Raw genomic sequence first — 23156 nt, 5'->3', positions numbered from 1 at the left:
CTATAGCACAGTCGTCTGCTTGATGAGTGAATGACCCAAAACTGACCAAGTGAACTCAGGAAATAATAAAAATGTGCCCAATAAAGTCATGTGAAGTGTCGCTATGTCAAGTCAATGAGTGAGAAACACATAAAAGGAGGGGGGAGTATCACCCAAGTAATCCTCATAAGCTTTTTATGAGCAGACTGCCCTTGTTAAGGAAAGGTGGACACAGAGCCATAAATAGAAAAATCCTAAAGTTTCTATTGCCTTATATTGCCTGACTGGTCAATATAGAATGACTCAGGATCCATGCTGTTCAGTCCCCCATCCTGTTTCACCATGTTTTCATTATGTTATGCAAATGTACCAACATCAATAATATAAGGCATTTTGGTGAATACATATTTCAGCAAATGTTTAACTATATCAACTTCATCTTATGGTCAATAAAAATGATGCTGGGAAGATGACTAACCAAGACTTTACAAGGAGCCGGTTTAAAAATTAAAAGGTTTATTGATCAAATAAATGCATTGCCCCACAAATTAAAAAGGGTTTACAAAAAGATACAAGAAAAAAAAAGAAAAAAAAACTGACATATAAACAAAAGTTTGGAAAAGCGGTGGACAAAATGGACATAATTATGGAATAAGTGTTTTTAAAACAAAACAAAACCTCCTTGGTGAGGGCTTTGAAAGTGATCGCCCATTCCTCAGTTACTCTGAGGGCCCTAGGCGTTGCGATCTATACGGACATCCACCTCTCTACCGTTTATCTTCGTTCCATTCATCATCCTACAGGCCTGCTCGGCACTCTCCGGAGAATCAAACCTCACCGTCCCACAGCCTTTTGACCTTCCGTTCTCCATCTTAATTTCAGCAAACATTACCTGGCCTGCAGTGCAGATGGACAGAGGAAGGAGTAGATGATTCAATTTGCTGGTTGTTCAAGAGAGCAACTAAACATACATCTCACAAGTGTGGCTCTTTTGGATATCTTGTGATCTCTGCCAATGTCAGCGGTAACAGAGTCAATTTTTGAGTCATGCAAATGCATCAACTTGTACAGAATAGATTCATGTTAGATTGAGTAGAAGACATACCACAGTGGCTGAAATTCTCCTTCAGCTTTTGCCAAGTGAGGTCATAAGACAGCTGCGACAAAAACAAGCCATAGTACAATAAGTACATACATAGTAAGAGATCGCTCTACACTTGAGTCCTTTCACCTTTCTATTTGACTAGACAACCTCTTATTAACTCGTGTGGACATATTTTAGATTCTATTCAAAACCACATGCAGACATTTCTACACTAAAAGTTATCCTACGTTAGTTCTAGTCTAGCCTCAGAAACAGAGGAAAAAAAAGGTCTGGGGCAGAGTCCACTTCAATTCAGTAGCGCAAACGTCGCTCACTCTCTGCTGATTTCTTATCTCTGCACCTTTGTTAAATTGACACACACACACACACACACACACACACACACACACCCCTCTCTCTCTGTCACTCTAATTAATTAGTCTTATGTCCAGCAGCTGTGCCTAGTTTCTACCGGCGGATCGTGCCGGGAGCTGCCTATTAGGTGAGTTCCAGTCTAGTTCTAGTCCAAATCACATATAGAAATATCTCCACTTACATTTCGCGCAAAGATTGTACAGCCTCCTCCTCCCTTGGATCCAGAGCCTCTGTTGACCATGCCTCCTCCCCCATAATCTCCAAAGCCACGGTTCATCTCCATTCCTGACATGCCCATACGGTCAAAACTGGAGCCCATACGGTCCATTGCCATATTTCCCATTCCACCACCTACAACAGATACACACTCACAATAAGAAAGCATCTTCTGTGTTCTGTAGTGCAGCTTATAAAGCACAAAAAAAAGAATGTCTAACCATTTTGACTTGTCAAACCTTCTACTAATAAAAAAAAAATGCACTAAACTAATAATTTTACATTTTTATTTCAGTATCAACCCATCTGCATCCTCATTAAATGACACATTTATGTTTTTACTATTTGAGCTCAACTATGTCATACCAATTAATGCTGTGTAAATTACATCTGTGAATTTTGTTTACAGCATGGCTACTCATGGCTAAACACACTGAATCCAATAGTGCCGACTTGGAATCAGCTAATAATGACATATAGTGAAGTCATGAAGTGAGTAATAGTGAGTAATATTTAGAAGATAACTGTTACATTGTGGACTCCTGTATTCTAATATTGAATCCAAGCCCACAATGCCTTAGCAGACACTGAGAGAAGTGACTCATATCAGCATTATGGTTATTTTCCCCTCATCATCCAAAAATGTAATGAAAATGTGGCCATGCCAAGAAATGTAATATGATAAAGTGCTGCTGACGTATTATCAACACAATGTTAAGATAACCAAGTGATGAATTAAATCTATTTTTATATGTATGTGTATGTGTGTAAGCAATCTGCCAAAAGCTTGTAGCTGCTGAATATGGACAAAAAACACTTTCCTTTCACATAGCAAGCAGAATGCAGAGCAAGAACCATTAGCCTACTCATCCAAAGCTAAGGAGGACGGTGTTTAATGGATTCATCTGATTCATCTTAAAAGGAATGAGACATTTTAAATTAGGCGTGGGTTTGCATGTGCTAAATCCTGCATGCTATGAATAAGGATCAGTGTGATATCTGCAAGACAGGCAGGCCAAGAAGTGGGGCAAAGTAAATCAAACAGAAAATGCATGCTAGCAGAATTTTCACTCAAAACTAAGCATGTTGTATTTTTATCATGGACACATTTAAATGACAACATGTCTAGTATTGTGACATCTCCAATGAACAGCCAGGTCATGGCTGTTTATTTTTACGTGTATTTACGGATGGGAGTGAATTGATGATAAAAGCAACGATTAAAGGGCAAAAGTAACTGATGATATGCTTGATGTACCTAATCCAGTTCCCATATGCCCCATGCCAGCATTGACCATGCCTCCTCCAAAACCACCTCCTCCTAAGGGACAGAATACAAGCCAGCACGCTTTAGTTGAAGGGTAATACACACCAACATCACACACACACCACGTAACGTCACAACAGTCAACCCAAAGATCTGGCAGCCCACACATGATGAGCAACTCCCAAACCGTCTCACAGCCCACATCCAAGCTTTAGAAATACCAAAGCATGCATAGTTCTGCTGTGGCCTGTGGTCATGCCATTCAGTATGAACTGACTGAGGTTGCTGTGGCCTGTGGTCATGCCATTCAGTATGATTCTTTTGTTTGAAGTCATGAATTTCACTCACTGTACTCACCCATTCCACCAAATGAATCCCCAAAGCCTCGGTTCATGGACATATCACTGCGGCCAAAGTCCCTGTCCATTCCACCCATCCCTGCCCTGTACATATCTGATCAAAGGCAGGAATAACAAACTGTCAGGCTACACACAACTTTACACAAATTCATTCAAAATCTTAAAGGACCACTTCACCACTTTTCAACATCTCTTCATATAATTGGTCCTCACTAATGTTACCACCATTTTTTCCTACTCAGTCCGTGTCTCATAGGAGGGCTTTGGGCAGTTCGGACACCCGTCCACCAGTGACATCATTAGGCAGATTTGTTTTTAAAACAAGATTTGTTTTAAAATATATTTAGATTTTTATTATCGTGAGAACGATGGCTTCAACTTTTGCATTGCAACTTTTCAGGAAAAGAAAGCCTGCCGTTTCTATTAGCTTGGATTCACCATTGATGATGTCACTGGTGGACGGGTTTCTGAACTGCCCACAGCCCTCCTATGAGACACAGACTGAGTAGGAAAACATTGTGGTATTTTATCAAGATCATTAGTTAGGACCAATTATAGGAAGAGAAGTTGAAAAGTGGTGAAGTGGTCCTTTAAGAGAACTAAGATTTTGTTATGTCAATATTGTATTATTAATGCATGCCTCCTGCTGGAGATCTGCACTCTACTGAGCACATACTGCACAATCAATATCACATGGCATGACCAGCATTTTGCATACGTTAGAGTGAACCATCATCATACTTTAGAAGAAGTTTTGAAAACTCTGCCTATTTTTGCTCTGTCTTCTGGGATTTCTAACATTGTGCTGTACTCTGCACAAGTCAGCGATCACAGCACAAATTGTATTTATTGGGAAAGGGCCATCATCACAAGGAGTTATTTTAATCGACATCATCACAGGTCACCATGTTATGTTCGGCATAAGGGCTAACTCGCCATAGAAGCTCAGCTGCACCCACACACAGGTGTCAGAATAGAGTCCAAGAACAGCTGCTTTATAATGCAAGGAAGAACCTCTGGGGGAAATGGGCAAAAGTGGGCATGTGTCCTTACCTCCCATCCGGCCCATGTCTCTGGCAAAACCACCCATGTTGCCCATGTTATCCATACCACCAAAGCCTCCACCTGCAGAACACATGCAGCACAACCAGTTACCTACCCTTTCCTCCAAAAACAAAAAGAGATGACAAGCAGATAGATGGTGGTTAGATAGATACCCACCTCCAACTCTGTTCATTCCACCATAACCTGGACCAGCATCCATGCCTAAATAAAAATAAATCCAGCAAGTCAGTCAATGAAAATATATAGGGATTCAAATGTAGCTGAAAAGGAGGATGCATTATATGGGGGTTGGGTCAGTCAGTGCATAAAACACAGCCATTACGTTAAAAGGACGACTTCACCCATTTTCAAATAATTGGTCCTCATTAATGCTCATGATAGCATTTTACCAATTATTTCTACTCTGCCTGTGGATAGAAACCTACTTATCAGTGACATCGATGTAGAATCAATCTAATGTAGGCTTTAAAAACCTGCCTAACGATATCAGCCCTCCTATGAGACAGACCAAGTAGAAAAACAATTGTACCATTTTATCCTGAGCATTTGTGAGGACCAATTATATGAAGTATTTTTCTTGTCTGATCATTCACATTATCAGCATAACCCACATTCAAGGTGCAGTAGGTCACACGCCAGGTTAATTCAATAGTTTACACATTAACTAAGCATTGTGTTTTCTGGGGTATTTTCAAACAATTGGGGACAGGAATGCCGTTACGTTTTTTCTTATGAACTACATGCTATGTAAGCTTAGACTGGCCAGGGACTTCTCATGATTCAGTGATCCGTTTGCGTTCATGTCCTATAAATGCATAGTACTTACATGACTTCTTTATCTGAGTTGTGTTTTCTCATCCCATAGGCTTCCATGAATCATGATGATTACGGACCCCCAGGCTAGGGTTATTATTATTGTGCATCTGACTGTGTGTCTCTCTCTCTCTCCCCCTCCCAACCAACCGATCAAGGCAGATGGCAGTGCCCACCTACAACCAGATTCTGTTTGCGGTTTCAATTGTTGAGAGTATGGTCTTCACCTGCTGTAAGTGTCATGAGATAACTTTTGTGATTTGGTGCTTTGTGAATGAAACCGACTTGACTATCGGCTATTAACGTTTTGAACCATTCAATTAACCAGGTTAATTTAGTCGGTACACCAACCTAGTGGGTTTGTAGAACGCTCGGCCCCAGCGGTTCTTGTATTTGTTTTAACTGAGGTTAAGGTTGGGAAATTATGGGAATACATTTAGGGATATGCAGTTTTACTGATGTTAGGTTTAGGCATAGTTTTACCAAGGTTAGATTTAAGAATAAGGTTACTTATAGGCCTATCTCACAGAATTGCCCCGCCCCCTTTCGGAGCTAGTGGTGATAGCGTGACGTCACTCCATAGACACTACATGTTAACAGAGGTCATTTAAGAAGTCTACAACTTTTGTTTTCTCAAGGTAAGGTTTGTTCGAGCTGATTTACCATCTCGTTTGCTTCATAATAATATTGGTCTGTCACATTTTTACATTAGGAAATGTACTTAGATTCTCCAGAGAAAAAAACGTGTAAATTCTAATAGGATAGAAGATAGGCCTATTGTTCTTGTGTTAATTTCGTCTTGCAACACAATATTATTCTAAAAGACATATTCTGACCTAGACCTGGAATCAAAAATGAGCCACCAAAGTTTGGATTTACACCCTTTACCCAAATAAGAGCCCATTCACCTTTCAGAACTCAACAAACATGAGGCAGTACTCAGTGCAGAGCACTGTTTTTGTAAGGTGTGGTATGTGGGAAGTTTCTCTGACTGACCTCCAGGACCCATGGCAGCTCCTCCAGCCAGTCGGTTGGGATTGATTGGCTGCCCACCTGGACCCAAGCCCATACCGATGCCACCGAGACCCCCTACACACAGACAAGAAAACGTGTGTATAGTAGGAGCGTGCAACTAATGATTATTCCATAATTAATTAATCTTTCAGTTATTTTTCAAATTAATCTTGCTCATCACAAGTTATTTGAACCAAAACAGGCATCTCAAAATTCTTTAACATGTTTACCAACCAGCCAACTCAAAAAGATAACTATTAATTTTATAATATGGAACAGAAAGGCCAGAAGCGGCCTTAATGCATGCTGAGAGTGATTGCCGCTGAAGCCGTGGAACAGTCCCACTGTAACACAGCTGAGGTGATTCCTGCTGCTTTGTGCACAATTATGATAATAATTATGTTCTGGCCCGTAATCTAATGCCTTACAAAACAATTAGCCCAAGGCCAAACTTACTTGCAGAGCCGTTATTATACAATATACATCATAAGATTCAATGAATTACCCTGTACCTAGTTTGTTTTGAGGTAGTCAACATTTGTAAGCATGTTGCACAAAATCATAGAAGAGTTCCTGAACAAATACCCGTATGAACTGAGTGGTGCAACTATACATTTGATATATAGTTACTGTACTATAATGTGCTCTATTGTAGTGTACTGTGCTCTGTACTGTACTTGGATTATTTTTGGAAAAAACCTTCGAGAAATGACAGTTACCGTGTGACAATGCGAAACGAAACCACCCTGCACAGCATGTTGTAGTCTAAACAAACGGCCCGTTCACATGCATTGGGCTCAATTTCCCAGAAGCCCTAGCAGCCCAGAGGATGACTTGATTTCCGGTTTCGTCATCATAACGCGACGGCCACGTCACCAGGACAAAGCCGCTATTTCTTTTTAATTATTTTAAAACGGCGAATTAAACGCATTAAACAAATAGCGGGTTTAGCGTATTACGTGTGGTGGAACCTTGGATTAAACAATTAGCTGCCGTCAAAGTGTTAAAATAGCCAACTCTCATATGTATCATTATGCAGAAATAACATTGTTCAATTTAAACAGGTCTGACAAACACTTTGTGTTTCTGTGTCTCAGGCAGCTTGTCAGTTTTAGGGGGGGGAGGGGGGGGGGGGGGGGGGGGGGGTCGGTCTCCAAAAGGTTGAGAACCACTGGACAAGGCCTTGCTCGTTATATATAGGTTTTTAGTATTATTTTGAACACAATTTACTTACTTGGTAACTGAGGTGCTTTTTCTACGTTATGGAAATCATCAGGCACAAGAGATTTCTCATCCTAAAAAACAAAACAAAAAAAATAATGTTGAAATGCATTTTTACCTTGTTTTGTATTACAGTTATAGACAATTGACAATTTAGGCATTTAGAAGACGCCCTTAATCCAGAGCGATTTACTGTAAGCAAGAGCAACACATGGTAATACATCAAATACATGAAATAATCATCATAAGTAAGCTAAGTACCTAACATCCGTCTAACAGTAGAATATCTGTACAGTGATGCACTGTATACATTACAGAATGCTATGTCTACATAATATGCTATCTACCGGTAAATTACATCATTTTAGAATGATAAATGTAACAATACACATGTCGTACCATTTTAACATGCATTTGTCTGTCAAACAGCATCTGACCGTTGAACATGGCTGAGAATAAAGTCAAGGAGAAAGCAGCTGCAAATGTTTACATCGGTGTGTCAATGCATGCATTTCCGTAGAGATATTTGAGCTGTAGGATACATATGGCCTGTACAGCCTCCAGTGGCTGCTCAAAGGTAACCGTTCCCATCCCTCTGCTTTTGCCATGGGTGTCCTCCTTCACGTCAGCACGCTTCACCACACCAGCCATGCCAAACACCTCTTTCAGCTTCTTCCAACTCACCTTGAAATCCAGCTGAAATTCAAGGAACCGTCGTTATAAACAATGCCCATTAAGTTGTGGTTACCTTGTTTCAGAGACATATGTTACCTTTACATGCATACTCTATTCATTCCTAACCTGATTAAGGCAACGCTCACATGCATGATTGTCAGTGATCATAGCCAGTGTTACAACTCAATGTAGGTTTTCAGGTTCATCTCATTTCAGGTTCATCAGTTGTTTACATGCACCTGAAGTGTACATGTCCAAAAGGTAACTAAACTTAGCAAAGCCAGTTTCAAAAGGATATGCAATGCAAGGTATGCAAAGTAAACCTGCCAAATTCTTCCAAAAACGTTCTTCCGACAAAAACTACGTTTTTTTTAACATGTTAATAGATCCCAGACAGTAAGCCTAGATTGTAGATGGAAATAGTTGTTTTCTATACCAAGACACAGCTTTACCTATCACCTCAAAGTCATGACTTAGAGTAACTGGAGTAAAAGTAACATAATGTGTGCTCACATTGGCCACAAACACAGTAGTGCCCAGACGCCCAGCCTGCAGTGAGTTGATGACCTCTGGTGGGATGTTGGGGTTGTTGGCAATAGAGTGAGGCACATTCATCCCTCCAGGCATACCGTCCTGCCCTCGGCCTCCCTGGTGTATACCCCCCATACGCTGCAGCACACGGCGTGCATGTTCCCCATCAGGGTCCTGGGTGTGTGAGAAACACATGGCAACTCTCAACTCAAATGAAAGATGCTCTTGGTAGCTGCTTGAATGCCAAAAAAGTGCATTCACTTGTCCCTACCTCTTTGATGTTGAGCGGCCTTCCACTCAGATCATGCTTGTTCATGGTTTCTATGGCCTTCTTAACAAATTCTGCATCTTTAAACTCCACAACACTGGTGAGAGAGGGACAGCATAAATATAAAAGTAGGGCATGTAGGCTTTATGGTTGTTAGTGAATCTAGATATTAACAGAATCTGACACGGTTTCTTACCCACAACCCTAACAAGCGGCATCGTCGAGTTCAGGAGTCAACATTCATCCAGAGTAGAAGGAATAGATAAAAAACAGTTAGGATCAAATAAAACATATGAACAAGTCTAGAGATTTACCAACCCTCTAGACATGTATCAACATGCTTCTAGTGTTTTGTGAATCTACACAATGTTGTTACTTTGGTGCCAGCTTGTGCTAGCAGGCTTTTGTTAGTGATCATGTATTTTGAAAAGATCATCAAAAGCCGGATGAGTACAAGTTATTGACATTATCTAGAGCATGTTGGCATATCACAGTACTGGTCTAAAACAATAGATTCTCAGTAGGGTTAGAAGTATAAAAAGTTTTAACATAATAATAGCCTACTTGGTTTGAACAAATGTACAATGCAACAAAATATCAATTAAATAAAACAGAAAATAACTAAATTTTATGCATTTAGATTGAGAAAGGACCAGTTTTGCCGTGCCATCAAAACATTGCGCAATAACTTCTGTATGCTTTTCATAAACAGCTGTAGAGCAAAGAAAGTTGTTTATCTGGAAGTTAAAGCTAAAATATGTCAAAAGACAAAAGAACCATTTTGTTCCTTTGAAAAGAGAATTGTGCCATATAAAATGACAGAATTGTAAATCAGAATTTGAGACAGCGTCATGGTCAATCAATATGACAAATCACCTCAAGCCACATTTCCCTTTGGAACATGGTCAAAACGGACAAACTCTGACACCAATTGAAGTGACAACAGCAAAACAACGTTGCACTTTCAGATAAGTTCGAGTTGGGCTATTTTTTCCAATCAACAGGACAAGTCCCTTTCAAGTGCATATCAATCTAAAGCCAACTATCAGGCTCTAAACACAATCCATCTCCAATTCAGCAACATAGACAGATCAAAGGATCAGTACCTAAAACACTGGATGATTAAGGAGACTGCGGAGGGCATTTAAAACCTCGTGCAGCAAGTTGACCACATCACTTACCCTTGACTTTCCTTCTGCATCCTTAAAGAGCTCCACGTATGTAACCTCACCAACTACATGAGACATACAAAGGGAAAATACCAAGAGAACAAAGGAATTTAAGTCACCAGTCTTCACTGCACCGTTGGCCTTGGCAACGCTGCTACAGGCGAAGATGTCCCAGTAATGATCAACAGTCAGCCCAGACCAACATCCCACCAGACAACACCATGCCTTCCTGGGCAGTGACTGAGAGCCCCCACAGGCCAAGGCCAAAGAATAACACAGCTACAGTTAACCTGGGGAATTCAAAAGGCTTCAACATTGATCAGTGGGTCAACAAAGTTCCTGTTGTTGGAATTTCCCCGGTGTCCTCTCACCTTTCAAAAGCCTCTTTAAGACCCAGTGGTTCAAAAGTCATTGCATTAACAACAGGTTCATTCATACAAACATGGTTCACCTTTTACAACAGATGCAACAAAATCATACAACAACAGTCAATACTACTACTGCTGGTCTGAGGTTACATGTAGGAGCTTACAATACCATAAAAAACAAGGAACAAAATAACTAAGAGATTCTTCCTTTCTCAAAGACATATCAGACCAATCTAAACTGGGGTCCACCCAATGAGTATGAATAAATCCAATAAGCGAATGTCACACTATTACTACGGCCCTGTCTTCTTCACTAAAGTGCATCCAAAAGAAGGTAGAGCATCTAGTGACTACTGTAAGCGGGTTGATCCATCTTGTAACAAAGAGGGGAGGTCAAGGCCTCCCGATCAGCTGAAGAGACAGAGTGGGAAAACATTTTAATCCCAAACACAGCAGGAATTACCTTTCTCACGCATTAGGTCTTTAATTGCCTGCCACTTCATATCATAGGGGATATTGCTAATGAACACCCGGTTCCCATGAGTAGCCTTCTTGTCCACAGCACCACCATGCTTGTCTTTGTAAGGATGGTAGCGGTTCCCTCTTCTGCTGCCAGAGGACTTCTTCTCCTCTTTAGACTCAAGCTTCTCTGTGGGGAGAACGGTCTCCTCAGCAGTCTCCTCAGCGGTCTCCTCAGCTTCTCTAATGTGTGAAGCAAAAGTCAAAGCCATTCTTCAGATTGCCATTTTTTGACATTTCATCTGACTACCATTCACACTTCATACAGCTACTGTTATCTTCTTTTAAACATCAGATGATAACATCTTCTAAAATATATACTTTTGTAAAATGGCATTTTACATCGAAATCAAATTCTACTCCATTGTTTATGTTTATTGTTATGCCACTGTATAGCACCGTATAGCACTTTGTTACACTGTAAATAAAAATGCTATATACAAGTAATATTATTATTACTATTAATACTATCTGTGAGGTGCAAAAGAGCAATGGTTGATTGGAGTCAGTGTGCAATCATAACATTTTATTTGTATGGGAGTACTCCATTAAATGGCTACTTTGTAACATTGTTACTATTATTGTAATCACTCACAGCTGTACGTCACATTAACTGACATCAGTGTTTCTACAGACTGGCAACAAACAATCAAACCATAGATACGTCTATCTATATCAAACCACATGAGCTCTGTATGTACTCCAACAACACTTGAGCCTGATGCTAGTTAACTTGGTGCCTTGTCAATGCACTGTGATTCAACCAAGTAGCAGGCCGCAGGCGTTAGCAATGTAGCTTAGCAGGCATAACGAAAAGCATTTTTTTAAACAATATATTGATTATTGAGACTCTAACGTTACGAGTGACAAAGGTTAATGACACCATGGTAAGCAAACACTCCGAGCATCATAGCTTTGCCATTTGCTATTGCTAACGTTAGCTGCTCAGGTCTCCATCTTAGCCAACGTTCGCTAACTGTTAAGACACCGCAGGACAAAACGACACGGTTTCAGTTACGTTTTCTCGCCATTGGTCTCGGTGGTCTCCTGTGGTGGATCGGGCTCATCGTTTTCAGTCTGAGCGGGCAGAGCGGGTTCGGAATCGGTAGTTTCATCGGTAGTTTCCTCGGTAGTTTCCTCTAGCATCGGCTCATCATCAAGGGTTATAATATCTGCCATGTTCACGTTTGTTTAGGCTCACGACAGCACACACACAATGCTCCTGCGCGGTGTGCGCTCAGTGAATGAATTGGACATGGACAGCTAGCTAGCTACCGCGAGATTTGGAGAGTGTTGCTAGGCAGCCCACAGATACTGGATAGGACCAAGTCTGGTGACGCGAAGTTAATAGGACCCTGGGCCATATAATAGCTCTGCCTCTTGCATTAGAGCTATTAGAGCTATGGACCATTAATGCAAAGCCGGCATTAGAGCTATGGATCAGCACCTCAAAAGCCCTTAAAACAAGGCTCCAGAGTAGACTTCCCAAAACAAACTGGTCAGGTTACTACTTGGCCTCACTCCTCGAACCCACCTCACCCCTGCCCATTTTGACAGACTGGAATGGCTTTGACAGAGTACAGCATCTTGCAATGGGTCTGGTCTGGTCCACAAGATTCGATACAGCACCAAGATACCCATGTACCTGTCTAAATACTTCCTTAATGTCAACAAGGTCCACACCCACAACACCAGAGGGAGTTCAACAAACCATGTGCAACCCAGATTCGGCACAAACACAAGGGACTACATTTTTTTTGCTCCTATGCCACCAAAATGTGGAACGCCCTACCAACAGTCATTAAGACATGCAAATCCCTTGACTCTTTCAAAACTGCTCTCAAAGGGCACCTACGGACGGCTGCAATTCGAAACTGGCCCCAGTAAAACCTGAATCCCCCACCCACCTCTTTTCCCCCTCACTGTATATGTTTGTTTTTTTCCCTTTCCTGTTTTTAGCTATTCCTGTTTTTAGCTATATAGAAGAGTATATTTGTACGTCTCTAATGATGAATTGAACATGGTGGTCCCTATTGTAAACAAGTGTAATACTTTATGGTGTCGTCCACAGTTAACAGTTTTGTATTGAGTTTGAGTTGTGCTTGAAATGTATTGTAATTCTCCAATCTGTTAATAAATTCATCAATCAATCAATCAATCAAGCTAACCAGCGCTCACGACAAAGCACAATCTGAGAACCCATCGTCAAAAAATAAAGGAGAAACAGCGCACTCTTTTCCGTCTCTCGAGTCTGTCTCGACTCAAGAGACTAGGCAAAGCGTAACACAGAGAATACCAAACATGTTACCAAACTATAGAAATGTATATTTGTAGGTCTCTAAATGTTCTGATGAATTGAAAATGGTGGACCCTGTTGTAAGCTTAATGGATTGTTCACAAAGTAACAGTTTTTGTATTGACTTGGCTCTCGTTTGAATTGTACCCATTCTGCATACTGTGAAATAAAAAATTCAATCAACTATGCCAAAAAAGATGACAAAATAAGTAACCTCGCCTCACCAGGCTTTCCACCTCGGAGGAAAGCCTATATGGTCTCTGTTTAATTTCGGGTATATGATCCGCTCGGGAATCGGGAAAAGGACATTGATCCGTTTGATTGTTCCTGCCTGTCGACTACAAAACAATACTACAACATGACGTAACGATATCATCCGCTCCTGACCGGATCATATACCCGAAATGAAATGGTGCCCAGGCTACAAAATAAGTAACATAACACAAGCTAAGTTTGTGTATCAAACTTAACGGGATCCTTGATACATACAGTACAGGCTCTGACATTTTAACAAGGATACTAAATAACTTTCGACCTGTTGAATGTTGGTAATCAAAGACCAAAGTGCCCCAGAACATGGTCTCTGAAACTGTGCAATGACAATGAGACAGCTTGAAGCCATGTTTTAAACAACACCTTTAAAGGCGTTAGCGTTAGTTACTATACTTAAACCTTAATATAATGTGATTATCACATTTGTCTCCATGTTGTTAATGGTTTTCAGCTCATATCATCATGTCCCACAGTCCCAGTAATTAATATGCACAGCCTCCTGCACAGTCCAAATTGGATATAAACACTGGCAAATAAGCTGATGTCTCAGCACTGTCTCATAAAATGTAATGCTATGGACCTGCTCTATAGGATTCCACTTTGACACATCCGCTATTACTGCAGACATCTCTCTATAAAATGGCTCCTTGGGACCCAAGTTTTATTCCATTTATGATAAAACACATCAGGGTGTCTTTTTCAGTATCTCGACAGAGTCATCCTCCTGGTACTAGGAAGATTGATGGAGGGTTAGAATGAAAGAGAAAAGGCCAAGGGAGATAACATTAAGGGCTCTATTTTTGTCCATGCTAAACCCCTTATCCCTAAACTACTTTGCCTTTTTGAGCGGTGCCTCCGTTCCATTACGCAGCTATGTGTGTATGTATGTATGCGTACGTGTATGTGTACGTGTCCCAGCACGGACACCCCCACACCCTAAAGTGGCCACGGCCAGTAGAGTACAGTAGAGTACATCACAGCGTAAAGTGCATGGCACAGACTACATACACAGTACGAGCCCTGGGCACGTTCGTTCCTGGGACCACCCGGGGACCCCCCACACGGTAACTCTGTCATTTCTCCACCGACTTCAAATTCGACACACAAATGAAACCCACAACTTTTACCATCAAAATGTCTGTGAAAAGTTTCACTGGGGAAGAATAAACAAAGAATATTTGTGATCATTTAAGTATTTATTAATTGTTTATTTTAAAATATGGGCTTGATTAGAGCTTGATAAGTATTGACATATTTTACAAATCCTTCCTTTCCACAATCACCATCTCACTACTAGTAGCTACAATATGTTGTTCATTATTGTGTAAATCAATGTTAATCCAATATTTGGATTGGGAGAGTATCTTCCTGCATGTCCTTACAGTTAAACTCAAACGGAACTGGTGCAAATTATCCTCTGTAATATAGAGGATAATTTGCACAAGTATAGAGTCTATCTATACTGTAAGCACGATGACATTTGCAATGGAAAAAACTAAAACAAAATACATACATACATGGATGCACCTGGGACGTATCCTCAGTGATGTATCCCAAGGTCATCGGGGTTTCGGGTCTCCCAACATCATACCCCTCACTCAGGTGACCCAGCCGGGGTGATCAAGTCCGACTTGCGTCCCAGTAGCTACCCTCGATCAGTCCCATTAGGGAAAAACCAGGGCCACACAATCCGTTCCTCCTGAACTACTCTGCCGGGACTGGGAGCGTGGAAGGACTAGGCTCTGTGGGTTGACTTCTGTCCGGGCCCCTCCTACGTCTCACCAGGTCCACTCCTGCTCTCACCTGGTCAGGCCCTGTGCGTTGCACCAGACTCCCAGCACCAGGCACTTTATTCAGGAATGGTGGATTCTCGAGCTGCAACGGTTCTACAGGCTCCATCTTGCCCTTGGTGGTGCCGCAGGCTCCGCTTGAGGCTTGAATGGCCCTCCTAAAGGCCTCACCGTGGGTTTGTTGGGCTTCTTCCTCACAAAAGACACAGGCTGGGGCACCAACCCATACTGCTCCCGGGTGCCGTCTACTTTCCGGCTGCCACCCGTCTCTCCGGTGGTCACCAGACTATTCCTGGTTGTCACATAGTCTATTCCTATGAGTCACTATAAATAGAATAACTAAAACAAAATACATACATACATGGATGCACCTGGGACGTATCCTCAGTGATGTATCCCAAGGTCATCGGGGTTTCGGGTCTCCCAACATCATACCCCTCACTCAGGTGACCCAGCCGGGGTGATCAAGTCCCGACTTACGTCCCAGTAGCTACCCTCGATCAGTCCCATTAGGGAAAAACCAGGGCCACACAATCCGTTCCTCCTGAACTACTCTGCCGGGACTGGGAGGTACCATTCTGGCGCGTGGAAGGACTAGGCTCTGTGGGTTGACTCCTGTCCGGGCCCCTCCTACGTCTCATCAGGTCCACTCCTGCTCTCACCAGGTCAGGCCCTGTGCGTTGCACCTTGCCCTTGGTGGTGCCGCAGGCTCCGCTTGAAGCTTGAATGGCCCTCCTAAAGGCCTCACCGTGGGTTTGTTGGGCTTCTTCCTCACGGAAGACACAGACTGGGGCGCCAACCCATACTGCTCCCGGGTGCCGTCTACTTTCCGGCTGCCACCCGTCTCTCCGGTGGTCACCAGACTATTCCTAGTAGTTGGACTGTACATTTATACCTCTCCCTATCAAATGTAATAGTAAAAAAAAATCAGACCCGTCTGAAGTGAGTGGTACTGTACTGTACTGTACTGTACTGTACTGTACTGTACTGTACTGTACTGTACTGTACTGTACTGTACTGTACTGTACTGTACTGTACTGTACTGTACTGTACAGACTGTGTGTTAGGCTATGCAACAGTGACACTTGGTGGTGAACAAGCGCTATAACGCTATTTTCATGCTCGGACACATTTTCGTCTATAGACACATAGCTGTCTATAGGAGTGGTTGCACCAGTGGTTGCACCACTCAATAAATTATGTCAATTGAAATTTACAAATATTGCACTGTAGCTAATATGGTTTCAAATACTAATCTTTATTTTGCCCTATTTTTATTTTAATGTTTCTTGAACAGAGATCACTGCTATCACGTCATAAAACAAGCTGTGTGTGTGTGTGTGTGTGTGTGTGTGTGTGTGTGTGTGTGTGTGTGTGTGTGTGTGTGTGTGTGTGTGTGTGTGTGTGTTAATTTAATTAGCATTAATGGGGAGTCAGTTTGCTTTGGTGACCTGTTGTCTATAACCATGATAAAAGTCAGGCAATCTTTACCCTATGTCCTCTTGGACGGTATCCTGATATCATTTATACAACATGTGAGATATCTTCAGCAGGACCTGTGCCAGACTGTAAAGTGTTCCAGCCCCCATGGCACATTGGCATACATTCTGATACATATTTTAAAGCCAATCAAAAACCAAGGTGTCCCAGCCATAAATCAATGTGTGATTACACTGATACAACAGAATCACTCACACCTGTACATTATGATACGTAGCTTGCAGAGTAAATTCAGTCAGATATACTCGAGGGGCTCATTCAGTGTTATGCAAGACCCACATGTCATTCGCTGACGTGGCAATCAGCTGACCAATCGGGCAGGGTATTTAAGGTCTGGATTCTCCCTGCGTTCCTTCCTCTGCATATGCGTTCCTGGTGTTGTTATGCACTGTTTGCTCCCACCGCCACCCCGGCACCAAGGGGTCAAGACAACTAGGCCTTTTCGTGGAGGGGTCAGAATAAAATTTGGACGTAAACTGTTATTCGTCTATAGTACTTTATTGTGCCGAGCAGGGAGAAAAATGTAGCAGAGCCGAACGCCAAGATAAAATGTTATATGCACACTTTTGTCATTCATTCTATAATAAATATTTGCTCAATCTATTCGTGAGACTGAACTGTTTGACTGAATAATTTGTATTTGTATTGTTCTTATACCGGTAACAACACATAACACTACAAATTCATGAATAATCATGGATCTATTTGACTGCTAACATAGAATCTGTTTAGTCATTTCAAATAAATGCAATAGTGTCACTTAAAAAATATTGCTTTCCTAGTCAGGGCTACTTGTATCAGTAATTATTTTCTCTAAAATAACTTAAGTATTAGAATAAAGATCTACCACTGTTATTCCATGTTTTTAATTTCTTATGGTGAGAGACTGCTATTCGAACTAACTTATAGGCCTTGTATAAATACAATATTATTGCACTCACTAAAATTAAAACAATCTTTTAGAAATAGTTAATCTTTTACTTAATGGGGACAACACCTGTCTGTGAGTACTTTGTCCGCCTTTTTTTGGATGTGTTAACTTTTTGGATTTTTTTATTTGTATTAGTACTGTATTTTATTTGTATTAGTATGCATACCATACATTCCATAAGGCTGGACCACACATGGACAAATTACAAATCAACTTGCGACAGGCCCTGTCCCCTTTCAATAAAAGATGAACAATTTTTAAAAGAAAGAAAATATTGAAGGTGCTTTTGACACAAACAGTGGATTGACTTATAAAGTGGAAAGAGTGACATAACACTCTTGAAAACACTGACCTTCACCTTCATAGTTGCATGCCATTAGTGAGCTGTATTTTCATTAAACTTAACATTTCTGATATGAACTTGCACTGCATAAATTACATAGTAGGATGTGTTTATAAACTACAGTATATACACCTGTATACACCTTCATTTTGGATGCTAGTGGGCAGTCAGTTGACCTGCTGTACAAATACTACTGTACAATCCATTACATTCCTTCAAAGTGTCAATCTCCACCACCTAATCATGCTCATGGAGAAGAAGCCTTTGAGCAGAAGGGCTAATTCAATTAAAGACAGTTTGAAGCACATCATCAAAGCAGGCTGTGATGTTATTGCTTTGCTGTACCAGAAATACCTCTGCGGCAGCATTGACTGGCCAGGAGCAGCAAGAGGCAGCATTCCTTCTACCAGCAACACTATGATATTCTTGTCAAATTTTAAGGGGAGTCATTTTTGAGAAAAGCCAAATAAATAAACCAGGAGGAGGAGGGAAGGGGAGAGGGCAAAGGAGAAGAGAAAGTGGATTTGCCTCTGTGCAATGCTGCATCCCTCCCGGGGGTCCGCTGAGTGGGAATGCTATGAAGGACTGAGGCGGCAGATCAGCTGAGTGCGACTAACAAGTGGTTGCCATGCAGCAGGGTGCAAGTGTGCGTGCTGGTGGAGGGTGAAGCTAGAGAAACAGAATAATAATGAGTTAGGAGGCAGCAAGTAACGGGAGCACCAGAAGAGACAAGCTGACCCTTTGAGAAGAATCACAATCTGAATCACACCCTTTTTTTCCCGGTCCTCTTGCTCTCTCTCTCTCTCTCTCTCTTTCTCTCTCTCTCTCTCTCTCTCTCTCTCTCTGTGTATTTGTGTTTTGATGTGAGGTTAGTCATGTGTATCCGATACGAGGATGATGGACGGATTGACAAGTATGGGTCTGTGGGTTAACAGAAATGAGCGGAGTTTCCCCAAAGAAGCAGCAGCAACAGGTCAGTGAGGATGCAACGCTAATGACGGTGAGATGCATCCTTTCCTCATCTAATACTGCCACATCGCAGTTCCTCTAATGCAGTCTTTCACCATCCCTCCCTCTCTCTCACTCTCTGCCTCTCTTGCTCTCTCTCACACACTCATATATAATCACACACTTACACATACATGAACCTTATTCATTCTCCTTCCTCATCTTTAACTTGTTTCTCCCCATTCTCTCATGGTCCTATGTACCTGTACACCGTCCCTCCCCTCGCATACCCTCTCTCCCCTGACTCGAGCCACCTGCTGCTTGTGTTCATATGAAAATATATGATACACATCATAATATCTGCTATTATGCTTTGTCAATCTCCACTGCTTTCTTGTCTAATATAATTGCGTTTGCTCATATTTATATCAAATGGTACCTTCCCCTACTGTATGTATGTTTCACAGTGGACCATGCAGCTCAGATCCCTGTCATTCTGACTCGCCCTGAATTACAGGGATTTAAATGAAGTAAATCTGTATCCGTCAGATGTCCTTTTAATATTTCGACCATGACAAAGTCATTTTTATGAAGACTCTCTCACACGATCCATACTAGTTTTTTCCATCCCCCTGTGAAATTCCCAGAGGTAGAGTGTGTGTGTGTGTGTGTGTGTGTGTGTGCGTGCGTGCGTGCGTGCGTGCGTGCGTGCGTGCGTGCGTGCGTGCGTGCGTGCGTGCGTGCGTGCGTGTGTTTGAGTAAGAGTGAGAGAGAAAGAGAGAAATCGAAGTCTGTGTATATCTGTTTGAAACCATAAAAACAGGCTATTTATAGATGAACTAACCGTTCCTATGTCATGGCCAGCCTTTCACACTCTTTCATTTCCAATACCTCTGTTTGCATTATCATGCTGGCGTCCTTAACTCCTACAGTATATGCAGAGAGTGTGAGTAGTTAGGGAGGATACTGAAATTATGAAAAGATGACATTTGTAATGATTTCCTCTCTGCTTAAAATCACTGCACTAATACCAAGCCTTTATATAACCCCTATCCAGGTAGCATGCAGGCGTACAAGTGCCTGACCATATCAGAGCAGAGATGAGGTGCCTGGATGTCGGTTTACCATGTGTAGCGTCCACTCCAACCACTCCCTTGCTGCCATGAGTGGGAATGACATGTTGGCGCACTCCCTGACTCTGGAGCAGAAGACTGCGTTTGCCTTTGTGGGGATGTTGCTGGTGTTCCTGGGCTTGCTGATCATAAGGTGTTTCCGGATCTTGCTGGACCCCTACAGCAGCATGCCCTCCTCCAACTGGGCCGGCGACGGCATAGAGGGCCTGGAGAAGGGGACGTTCGAGTATGCCCTCACCTAACACAGGAGGACGCGCACGTGCACAGATGATAATGAAGATAATGACAAAAACATACAGTACAGACCTGTGCAGAAATGCACAAACGCACAAACAAGCGCCTGTGTGCACGTGCACGCAAGCACAAACGCACGTATGTGCACACATGCGCGAAGACAGAAACAAAACCCATAACCTCATCAACAGCGTAAGTTCGCAGTCATTGCACCTCTCTGTGATAGATTTGACTGAGATACTGAAGTTTGTCATTCCATGTGTGTCAACTGTTACCCCCAAGCAGGGGGTAACGAACACAACACCATGTGGCTGGTGTTGTGTGCCTGATCAAGTGTGAGGCAGATGTTCTGTTCTCTGACCTTCTGCCTGTGAGTACACAGAGATGCCGGAGGCTCCCTTTAACCCCCAACTGAATGTCTCTGAATGATAACAGGGAGAAGTTGATGCGTGGGTGACAGGGTGAAGAATTTGGTCTGCAGGGGGGAGTATTCAGACATACAGTTTGAAGTCTCAGGGAAAAGATTCATTGGAAATGGATTGGTTTCACCCCTGCACAGCAGAGAGCCGTTCTGCACAAACGCAGAACGGATGGATACAGGGTATTCTGTCAAATTAGTGCTTTGTGAACAAATCAAGTCCAATCTGTTGGTGACCCAACGGGATGTTGCCGCTGCTGCTGTGCGCTCAGATTGGTTCTATTCCATCGTGTCTTGTTTTCCTATTCATGCAGTAAGAGGCAATTGAACAAACTGTGATTTACATTTCTGTGTTACTGTTTCTTAAGTGATGCAAAAACCACTCCACTGCTGTCCGTGACTGATGGCATCCTGTATGTTGTTGCCACAATTACGTGTTTGAGTTAAAGATTCACACAACTACTACTACTACTACTTTATTATTATATTTGATTTAGACTGTCCAGGATCTATCTCAGATGACTGACATGGGACTATTAATCGTGTCCTGTCATACAAACCGGCAAGCTATGAACAGGAAAATGTGTAAAGACGGGGATCCAGGAAGGGCTGTCATCTCGGCACTGCTAGTTTTCTAATATCAAGGATAATTCTGTCACTATCTGCCTGGCAGTGGCAAAGGTCACCTGCAAAATTGGGGTGGGATGTCTAACACCACTGCCCCCCTCTCATCCTCACCTCCCTCCTCCTACCTGGGAGAGTAGAGACAACGTGGCCCCAAAATTCGACTCGATATAGCAATGGCAGATTGGTCAGTCTCAAGTGCTCCGCCACTCATTTTTGTGATCCATTGGATTCCCTCCTAGTGCTGTGAATCTGCCTTACAGTGACCTCCTGTGGGTTTATGTGCCTTCATTTAGACATTAGAGCACCTCTCTGTATGTGTGTGTGTGTGTGTGTGTGTGTGTGTGTGTGTGCGTGCGTGCGTGCCAAGCGTGCGTGCGTGCGTGCGTGTGTGTGTATGTGCATTTGTCTCACATATTGTCTAATGATGCAAGATGAGTGTGCATTATGTTTGTATACATGTATGTACAGCTACTGTACCTGTTGTTTCTCCAGCTGGTTGTGGAATAAATAGATGTTCGACACTTTAAACAAAAAGAAAAATCAATGAGTCGAGTCCATGTCACTCAATCACTGCCATTTTATTCGCATTCACATGTGTTGGGAATAATTCACAATCATGAAAACAATTGACCCGGAAGGATTCTTACACTTCCAGTTTTCTTTTTTTCTCCTGCGGCAACCGAGAGAGGAAGAGAGACAGTGTGGTAGTGAGATACGGGGAGAGAGGTAAAGCAAAAGTGGGAATGAGAAAAAAAGATATATAAGTGTTAGAAAGTAGAGAGGGATTGTGGTGTGTGCGTGCATGCGTACGTGCGTGCGTGCGTGCTTTGTTGGTGGAATGATAGAAATAGTGATTCCATAATTGTGAAACATAAAATATTTGATTACTTTCGATTAATTGTGCAGCCCTATAGTACTTTAAAATAAAATATCACAATATTTCAGATACCTCAATATTGATATTGGGACAATATTTTGAACATGGCTAAATTGGCAAAAGCCAAATCAAATATAAATAAAAATAAACTTTCAGTTATGAAAACAGACACTTGGAAAATAGTATAGGCTATTTATTGATTGATTGAATACTTTATGAACAGGCTTTGGGCCAAGCCAATACTGCCCAATAGGCTTGTTTCCATTGTAGTCCTCTGTATAATGTCGGAATCGGTCAGAATCGGTATCGACAGATATGACCCTGCAAATAATTGAGTTTGTATATCGGTGTGTATATCGATCTATTGGTGTGTTCACAAAATATTTACATGAGATGTTTTCTAAATAATCCTCAGTATGTTAACAGAACATTTCATCACTTCGCTACACTTTACTGTGTAGAGAAGTATGAGTGTGTGTAACTGTAACCGGTTGCAATTTTGTATTTTGTGAATGTGTGAGACAGAAAGCTGCTAGTGCAGTAGCAGTTAGACAGACAGACAGACCGAGCATAGTGATAAGGCAGATCTTTGTAGTAGTGCCGCTTGCCCGCACACCATGGCCTCCCGCCTCACTCCGCCTCAGTCTGCAGGAATGCCATCATTATTGTACCACTTCCCCGTTTCCACCTTTGTCTGTTGATCTTTGTCACATATGCACATCCTTATCTGAAGACCTACTTTAGAACCTTAACCTTGAAGGGACTTTTCACCCATAACCACATTTTTCTCGTGTTCGCCCTCGGCGTCATCGATTCTACGATTCTACGTGCAGTCTGTAGTTCATTAAATGTTTGGATAATGC

The 23156-nt window shown here is 42.0% G+C and overlaps 2 protein-coding genes across 2 annotated transcripts; one reads left to right on the top strand and one right to left on the bottom strand.

Annotated features, from left to right (window-relative positions):
• Positions 1–475: 475 nt before the first annotated feature.
• On the bottom strand, positions 476–12261 carry myef2 (myelin expression factor 2). The gene is made up of 17 exons (XM_079496908.1): positions 11942–12261; positions 10868–11106; positions 10049–10101; positions 9064–9071; positions 8871–8964; positions 8582–8773; positions 7936–8089; positions 7793–7842; positions 7407–7467; positions 6155–6247; positions 4502–4546; positions 4334–4405; positions 3279–3374; positions 2913–2975; positions 1620–1789; positions 1085–1136; positions 476–876 (listed from the first exon to the last, which is right to left on the bottom strand). The coding sequence occupies exons 1-17, from the start codon at positions 12100–12102 to the stop codon at positions 713–715; spliced, it is 1767 nt and encodes a 588-aa protein (XP_079353034.1). The 5' UTR covers positions 12103–12261; the 3' UTR covers positions 476–712.
• A 7869-nt stretch (positions 12262–20130) lies between these two features.
• Positions 20131–20379, top strand: ctxn2 (cortexin 2; the record flags this gene model as incomplete). The annotated part of the gene is made up of 1 exon (XM_079496188.1): positions 20131–20379. One exon carries the CDS (start codon positions 20131–20133, stop codon positions 20377–20379), a length of 249 nt encoding a protein of 82 aa, XP_079352314.1.
• Between the last annotated feature and the right edge of the window lie 2777 nt (positions 20380–23156).

This window comes from Electrona antarctica, assembly GCF_951216825.1.
Source record: "Electrona antarctica genome assembly, chromosome: 3".
NCBI classification, from domain to species: domain Eukaryota; kingdom Metazoa; phylum Chordata; class Actinopteri; order Myctophiformes; family Myctophidae; genus Electrona; species Electrona antarctica.
The sequence above is the reverse complement of the archived record's forward strand: the minus strand, read 5'-3'. Positions and strand labels throughout refer to the sequence as shown.